At 37.6% G+C, this 9,493-nt stretch overlaps 1 protein-coding gene across 1 annotated transcript; it reads left to right on the top strand.

Annotated features, from left to right (window-relative positions):
• Positions 1-627: 627 nt before the first annotated feature.
• Positions 628-1,506, top strand: LOC109000818 (VQ motif-containing protein 31). The gene has a single exon (XM_035686057.1). It carries the CDS (start codon positions 747-749, stop codon positions 1,275-1,277), a length of 531 nt encoding a protein of 176 aa, XP_035541950.1. The 5' UTR covers positions 628-746; the 3' UTR covers positions 1,278-1,506.
• Positions 1,507-9,493: the final 7,987 nt, after the last annotated feature.

Below are 9,493 nucleotides of genomic sequence, written 5' to 3' on the forward strand. Positions count from 1 at the left end.
AAGATATGAAAGATCGTGAGATAGTGAAAAACTCTAATGGATGCTTCAAAATAGTTAAGTCCGGTGCATCATTGCCCTTTGATGGGATACATAAAGAACCGCCTTCTACAACAGTCCATTTCTTGACTCGTTAGAGAAAACATGACCAAACTAGATCTTCTTACTTCAATGTCTGCTTTTTATTTAAGTTTCTGTACTGCATGTTTTGTAATATGTTTTGTCGAGCTCACATTAATCCCCTCATTTTGTATTTCTCTATTTAGATTAGTGAAATACTTTTATCATTAAAAAAACACAGGTTAGGTAAAAAAGATGGCTACCATCATCGATCTGCACCCACCAGTGGAATTTTCCACGCAGTGCCTGTAAAAATTAGACGCTAGCATCGGAACAACAATGCCAAGTGACGTTGCACATGTTGAATGAATTCTAGTCAGCTCCTCTGTTATATAATGTTAAAGAGCTTAAATATTTAAGCCTTTTTATAACTGCTCTTGACCGGATTGGGTTAGGCAAGTCAAAATCATTAGCAAACAGAAAGAAATATTAGATTTAGTATTATTATAATTAATAGTATATAAATAATTGCACCATGTTGTCGTAGCAATCACCTTAAGACGTCAGACTCCTATATATCTAGAAGGATGCTCTCTGAACGAGAAAACCAACCAGTTAACAAATGGATCTCTCTTGCAGATAAGACCCTGAATGAGTGGTGGAAAGCCTGTCAAATGAAATAAGCAGCCATGGAGAAGCCAGGGAACCAGAGTTGTAAACCCTTGACCACATTTGTACAAACAGACTCAAATACTTTCCGAGAGGTCGTACAACGCTTAACAGGCCCATCAGAGAGTAATGCAACACCAGAAGGAGCAACAATGAAGGTTGTGGGTGCAAAGAGGCCAACGGCCAAACTCCATGAGAGAAGGCAATACTCTAGGCCCAAGCTTGAGATAGTTAAACCCCCTTTCCATTTTAAACCCGGTTCATCATCCGACCACAACCCAAGCGCCTCCCCCACCAAAACAGGTAACTCTAGTTTACTCCCAAGCCCTGTGACCCCTTCTACAATTTTCTCAAAGCTCTCCATTGAGGAAGAGGAAAAGAAGGTAGATTCAAGCATCGCTGATTTGAATAGCCAAGAAGAAGAGAAAGCCATCAAAGAGAGGCGATTTTATTTGCATCCATCACCCCGGTCCAGGCCAGGGTACACTGAGCCAGAGTTGCTAACCTTGTTCCCTCTAACATCTCCGAAAACAAGTGAAAAATCATCATGATTCTGCGAATGCAAGTGCTCCTGTTATAACTTGTTCTTGCCTATTCCAAACTACAGTACACCACGTCACCATATAGAGAGAACTTCTTGGGGAAAGCTTAATAAGTTTCTAATCTCCTGTTATGTTCAATTTATATATTGTCCTGTCGAAACTAATTATATTGAACTCTTGCTTGAGTTTTTGTTTGCTTCAAGTAAATTCAGTTTTTCACTGAGAAAGAGGACCTAAATTTAATCTTGAGAAAGAAAAACAGAACAGCTTTGGGATATATGTTGTTGGAACTAAAAAATGAGTTAATTGCCAAATATACATAAATATATAAATATATATATATATTTATATATATGCGGATAAGAATGGATATGTGCAAGCAGTATTGAGATCTCTCCAATGCCGATAAGAATGGACCTTCTTTGTTAGGCTTTAGATAGAAGCATAATCTGTTATCCATGACTTTTCATAACGTTTTTCATCGAGCATCCTCGAAACTAGCTCTAACAGCATATCCAATTCGTCTCAATGGTAAGCGACTCAGCAGATGGATGGAGGCCATTAATCACATACAGGAAGGAAGCTCATAATTAATCAATTAATTGGCACTGCATGGGATAAAATCTATAGGGACCAAAGTGGTTTTATAGGCCTAGCTCAAAGTGGAAGTCTCATCAGGGGAAGAAAAAGAGAAGGGAGGAGGGGACGAAAGGTTGAGGAATGATAGATTGTCAAGAGGAAAATGAAAAAGGTGACATAAAGGAGGAGGATAAGACATGGAGGGGGCAAAAGATAAAGGGGCTTTTGCTAGACGACTTTTAGGGGGTTTCGACTTCTCCTTTAGCTTCTTGAACCTTACGAGAGGGACTCCAACGATGAGTACTCTACCAAAAAATAGAGCTCTAATCTCTATAGTATAGCGAGGATAAGAGACTATGAGAGACAATAAAACAAGCATATTATAGTGGACTCTCCTTCTCCAAACCCCCGTGACATAGACCCAGTATCAAACTACGTAAATCTGTTTGTTTTCTTTTATTTATTTTTTCTGTATTTATTTACTGCTCACTGTCTTGGATATACGCACGAACACCGTACAGCCACAACAAACCACTGTCAAGGACTTCACACAACACCGATTGAGGGTCAGATCGTCATAGCTGACTAGGAATAACTCTTTCTTCCCTTCCAGTCTGTTGAGCTATTTTTAAGCATTAACAACAATCTTTCCCTGCATCAACACAAACCACTAAATTCCAAGAGTGAGATCTTTTCAGACATCCCATTAAAACTGTACACTCGAGTACACAAGTAAATAATTACTCTGAGTATTCAAACTGTACAGAGAGAAAATTCAGATACGAGATTGAATTTTAAATAAAAAAAAAAAAAACATATGGGATAAGACAAGTTGAGTGCTATGATTCAGGATATAAACTTTGAACTTCAACAGAGAGCTTTAACTGTAAACTGAAATGATCTTCAATATCAGTGGGGATTGTTGGTAAACAGAGCATGGGGACTATCTGTGTCTGTGTGGACTCCAGAGGATTAACTTTCGTTATTCAGCAAAACTTCAAAGCTGAGTCGCCCAGCTTGAAGATTAGCAAAGGAGAAGTTGGAACTTGGAATCATACGAGGCCAATGTAACAAGCAACAAATGAGTTGTACGCAAGTGCTAGACCACTAAGTATGATGGAAGAAACATGATCTTCCTCATCAACGGGCTTCCCAATAACTGCAAGTTGTAAATAGTTTTTTTTAAGCTTGGTCCTGCTCCAATTGTTAAAGATTCAACCTTTAATCTAAAAAACAGACTATTGAATACTAATTCTATAACCTCGGAATCATCTTCTTGCAGCATTTAACCAACTGAATATATATTGATCCCTTCAATGCCAAGCAACAAATCCAGGATTCAGTAGTTCTTCACAAGCGGTGCAATAATTGCACTTTTTTTTTTTCTCGAAACAATATTTCATTTTATTTTATTTTATTGGATTTGGCTTAGGCAAATGGTGATTTTTTTTCTTTTGTGATGTTGCATTTCGGAATGAAAATATTATATTTGCAAACTGAAATGAAAGTCACATTTTGCGGATGAATTTGTGCACTCCGCTATCAGTGGTTATTTTATCTTAAAAAAAATAAAAACAAGAAAAATAAGAAGAAGAAGAAGAAGACAATGAATAGTCATGTACCCAAATCTCATTTTTCCTGTTCATCTCCCCAAATCCCATTTTCGACGTTTGTGGGTGGTGCTCTCTCGTTCCTCGACCTGCAGATTGGTTACTCTCCTCCGCGACCCACGTCTCTCTCTCTCAGATCTTGAAGGTCGGCTGCACTCCTCTGTTAAAACAAAAAATCACAAGTACAAATATTTAATAGAATTGGACACCACTATACAAGTTTTAATTAAAATCCTCTAAAGATCACCAAATTAACAAGTTATTTTTTATTAAGCATTGCTAGGTACAGTGTAACACTCCGTATTTTAGTGTATTTTGATTAAAAAATTATTTTTATTTATTCAAAAAATTATTCTCTTGTTTTAAAATTATTGGATTTTTAATTGGGTTATTTTTATGATTTTTAGTTTACGAAAATTATTTTGAAGTGTTTCTTAATTATTAATTATTGTTATGCGTTTAAAATCTCTTTATTCTCAATTAATTACTGTTGGAGTTAATTATTTTAATTTCACTTTATCATTACGTTTAAATTATTTTAATTAACTTGCTGTTTTAAAATCGTTTCCGTTGGATCATTTTAGTGACCCAAGATATGAGGATTGGACCTCATTTCTTTTCCCTCCATTTTTCTTCCCTCTCATTTTCTTTTATTTTCTTCTTTCTTTCTTTTTCTTCTTTTTCCTCTGCTTCCCACGCGACGTTGCCCCTCCCTCTCTTCCGTCCGTTTGCTTCTTCTCCACCCAGCGCTGCTGTGAGCCGGCGGTGACCGTCACCGCCCAGCCCGTTAGCCTCCCCAGCAGCCGGCGACACTAGCCCTCCGATCTCAGCTCCTCTCGCGCCGCCGTTAGCCACCACGAGCCTCTCCAAGCTGCGGCACTCTTTCCGCCGCTGCGCCGCCGTCGCACCACCATTGGTCACCATCTTCTCACCACATCATCCTCGACATTCTAGCAACCCAATGGACCCAATCCCAGCTCCGATCAGTCACCGGTGAAGCACAACCAACCCCATTTCCGATTTGGGTGTTTTTGGTCTTTAACTGCCTATTGCGCCGCCACCCACAGCCAACCACCACCACCACCACTAGTTTCACCGATATCTCTAGGCCCTACCCTATCATTATTGGGTTTTCGTTTGTCTCCGTTGAAAAGTGGGTATTGGAGACCCACGGCCACAGTGCATTTTGCATTGTTATGTTGCTTAGACGTCACTTCTTGCAGCTTCGTGATCCTTTGGAAATTGCTATATAGCGCTGTAAGTATTTCTCCAAATAACTTTCGTGATTTAAATGTATTTTTGCACTAACTCATTTCATTGTATTTGGTTGATCATGCCAGACTGAGTCTGAAGAGTACGGAGGTCGGATGGATTGGTGATTGGAGTTGTTTGTGTGATTGATTGGGTTGGTAATTGTTGGTTTGGATATTGTGTTGTTCATGTACATTGCATTTTGCACGCATGATCATGTTTGTAAAGGAAACTGGGTTTTCGTGTATTGCATTTATGTTCATGTGTTTATGAAAACTGGATTTTCATGTGAGAATGGATTTTGGGTGCGTGTGTATCACGAACCCAAGCCGAGATGGGGCATTATCTCGGTGGAGCTCTTCTGGTTACTCGGGAGTGGAATATACTGAGTAACGTCCCCTGGATTGTCGCTGGGCGACAATGGGATCGGACGAGATAGTCTTGTGCCGACTTCGTGGTCCTTCTGCTGGCAGGGACTAGAGGATGTTTGGCTATGAACGCGCTGGGCGCGGAACTGGGCATCGTTACGAAACCAGGATGTGCAGATGGTCCCTAGGGGAGATCATGGTGCATATGGTAATAATGGATTAATGAACTATTTTCTGGGAAAATAGTGTGTTGGATTTCTATGTAAATCATTTTCTAGAAAAATGTTTTACGGATATTTTGGGCCAAATGGGTTTTTGGCGTGTGTTGGAAAATAATCATTTTCGGGAAAAATGATGTTTTGAGGAAAATGCATATTTCTTCATATGCATGCATGTTGGTTGCATTAATGCATTTTCATTACGTGGTTATTTGGGTTATACTTACCTGCGGTACTATTTTGTGGTAACGCAGATTTTGATGTAGATGAGGAGGATGAGGGCGAGCCTGAGGAGACGACTCAGCCCGAGGAGTGATCTGGGATCACTTGCTTAGTTATTTTATTTTATTGTATTGTATTTTAATTTTGGATAACTGTATAACTACTTTTTAAACCTCTACTGATATTTAAATTGTATTTAAATTATGGTACTTAGTTGACTTATCCGCTGCATTTTTATTGTACACTGTTGTATGTACACACACTTGGCACTATTGTTGGGATGCGTGACTGTGTTGTCATCATCCTGACATCTCGATTCCCATGTTTCCTTACATGGGGGTTGAGGGCGCCACATACAGTCACGTGGAGGGCCTGCCTGCAGATGAATGGGGAGCTTTCGATCATTTACTCTTTAAATTGTGGTGAAATGTCAAAAAGGTTCGTGGCATATTTCCCCTCCAGCTATTATCACTCCCTCCCACGATATAAGAATATCATTTACGTAGTCCAAGTCCAACCGATGCCAAGCCTTCCATCTCCCCTACCCATGAGCTCTGGTACGAGTCTTCACTCTCTACATTAAGGAAAACAAGGACGGAACCACCCGCTATCTCATCGACACATACTCCAACATCTCTCTTGGCTTCTCTCAGCGCTTTGGGACTCCTTCCAAAATTCAGAGATCTCCATGCCGGTGACAACTCCTTTAATCGGGTCCAAAATTGGACTTCAGATATCTCCATGCGTGCGCTTTGGGGGGCGCGATTAAAGCTGCTCCAATTAAAGGTAAACTTTAACAAATAAATTAGCCCTGCAGACCAAGGAAATGAAAAAAAAAAACTAAAGATATTGCAAATTCAATCAATAAGAGTAAAATCCAGAAAGGAAAAATCACCCATTACTCCTTTCAAAACTCAAGATAGATTCCAGTATAATTTTCTCACATGTAAAACTAACAAAAAATTTGACAAAGAAAATAGAAACAGAGAGTAAATAAAAAATAACTAAAAGAAGACTAAGAAAACTAGAATGAACAATTGCAGTGTAAATATCTCTGTTACGATTCAACATCCGTAAAGTTTCTGAAATGAAACTCACAACAACCTCTCTAAGGATGAAGATGGAACCCACATGATGAAGGTTTAGGGCATAAGGAAAAAGATGCGTTTGGTTTGATTTGGTTTGGTTTTTTTTCTTCTCATCTCCAAGAGTCAGACACCAACCGTCCACTACATTCAATAAATGGGGCCTACTTTAAATGAAACGATGTGTTTCATGGCATGCGCAGGGAGTCCCGGACTGCGAGAAGAATTACTCTTTTTGATTTGGTACTTTGCCCAACTTATCACACAATAGAACAATCCAAGAAGAAGGTAAAATATAAAATGACACAAGGGTTTTATTTTGTCCATGAATCAGAGTGGCACTGGCTAGTTGATGTCTTATAAAGCTAAAAAATGCAAGGTTAATTCCATGTTGCATTGTAAAGATTTGTGATTGTGTGCATTGACATGTAAAATTTGTATTATTTCTGACATAGAATAATCTGAATTGTCCTATCAATTATCAATATATCATATTGGTTGTTATATGGAAAAATACAAGGTAATGTCAAAATTGAAAAGAACACAAATTTTTTCTCTCTATTCTTCTAAATGTATATAATGAATTAAAATTGGTATTGCCTACTCTATCAGAAAAGGGGAGGGGGAGGGAAATTGTATAGAACGCACTCAATTTCCTTGTTTTGATCCTATCGTACATCTATTTGTTATATACGTTTTTACTTCAAAAGATTGGAAGGCAAATGAAATCCAAATGCCAGATTGGTAGGTGCTTTTATAAATGCAACAACTTCATTAAATTTGTTGGATATAGAAAATGTGAATCAGAGAATTTTTATGTTGGCAAATATTATTTGCTCAAATTGGTTTAAAATGTGTTGATCTTTTAAGTTGATTTTGTGTTGATCTCTTTTTTTTTTTTTTTTTTTTTTTTGAAATTTTCTCTTATAAAATGATTTTTATTGTTCTAAAATATTGAAAAATATTCTCTAGATAAGAAAAGGGAAATGCATCTCTTACAATACGTCCTATCACAAATCCATCACCAAATCTGTCAACCCAGGTATTCAAAATATTATTTGAAATTCAGTTTTGGTTCATTATCATGACTAATTTATATCTTAGGTGATACCAAGAATATTTTATCAACATTTCTTAATACCTCCTACCACAAATCCATCAACTAATCCAGCAACACGGGTAGTTAGAATATTGATTCAAGTTCATTTAACTGTTCTATTAATGTTTATATTTATTATTACTATATCTTTGGCTCATTATCATTATTGGTTTATATGTTAGGTGATATCAAGACCATTTTATCCGGGCTTCCCAAACTATATGCGTAGTTGCCATGCACTAATGTCACATGCATAGTTACCATCCTTTGTTCCTCGTCTTGGTACCAACTCATCTCCATAGACTAGTCAGGTGATGAGTTCTTTCTTTAAGTAGTATGCTTACTTTTCACCATGTTTATATTGATCCAAACATGGATTTTTATTGTTGTAAACTGTAGGAAAATCTTATGTCTCCATTTCACTTTTCAATTAGCCCTCCGATTGATTTAAATTCTGTAAGCTCAAGCCCATGTGGAAGAAATTCAGGAGGCCACACTTGACTCCAGGGAGGCCAAAACTTTGTCTATGCCTTATGTGCATAATACTGCTAAATCCAAATATGACGATGAGTCCAGGACACAAAATACAGTACATATTAAGGTGGTGATAGCATTGAGGAGCCCAAGTTGGGGGGTGTTGTTTAAATAAATAAATAAATTAGTTTCTTATTATAAGAGATATAGGAAACAATGTGGTTTCAGAATAATGATGCAAATGAATAAGATGGATTAGGATAGGAGTCTCAAATATGTCACGTTGGGTTGTGCTCATGGTGGGAAGGCACATAATCGGATGTCAAATGTCGTGAGGCCACATCCGACATCAAAGACAGATTGTAAGGCAAAGATAAATGATATGTTGATTGATGGGATGTTGAAAGTATTGATGTTTCACAATATACACAATCATGGCCTAAGTCCACAATAATCAAGGTTCTTTCACTGCAATAAAGAACTGAGTGAGTCCATAAAGAGAGTGTTAGATACAAATGATCAGGCTAACATCCGAATGAATAAGAGTTTCACCTCTCTTGTGCCCGAAGTGGGTGGATTCAAGAACTTGTCATTCTTAGAAAAAGATTTGGGAAAAGCGGTGATGGAGCCTTCTATGAGTATTTTGGATTATGATTTAAGGTTGATGAATGTTTTCTAGGCAGATGCACGGAGTAGGGTAGCCTACAAATATTTTGGTGATGTCGTAACATTTGACATGACATATTTGATGAATAAGTATGAGATACCCTTTGCACTGTTTGTGGGTGTAAACCTCCATAGTCAGTCAATTCTTTTAGGACATGTTTGATTTCTAGTAAGGATATAGAAACATTTTCATGGTTGTTTGAGACTTGGTTGAATTATATGGATGGTAAGGATCCGAAGGCTATTATCATAGATAAAGATATAGCAATGAAAAATGCGATTGCTACCATCTTTCTAAATAGCTGACATAGATTTTTCTTGTGACACGTACTAAAAAAGGTACCTGAGAAGCTTGATTCTCATGGTGCATACAAAACCGGATTGAAAAGTTAGTGCCAAAGTATGTGTATGACACTCAAACTATTAAAGAGTTTGAGAAATGTTAGGACATGTTAATTATGACGTACAACTTACAGGAGAATGGTTGTAAAGTTTATATACTGAGCGTACGTATTGAGCACCAGATTCTTGAAATATTTTTTCTGGGCTAGAATGAGTACAATCTAATGAAGCAAGAGTATGAATGTTTTCTTCGACGGGTATGTTCATACTAGAAAAACTTAAAAGAGTTTTTCGATCAGTTCGACAATGCG

Source organism: Juglans regia, chromosome 15 (genome assembly GCF_001411555.2).
Source record: "Juglans regia cultivar Chandler chromosome 15, Walnut 2.0, whole genome shotgun sequence".
Lineage (NCBI taxonomy): Eukaryota > Viridiplantae > Streptophyta > Magnoliopsida > Fagales > Juglandaceae > Juglans > Juglans regia.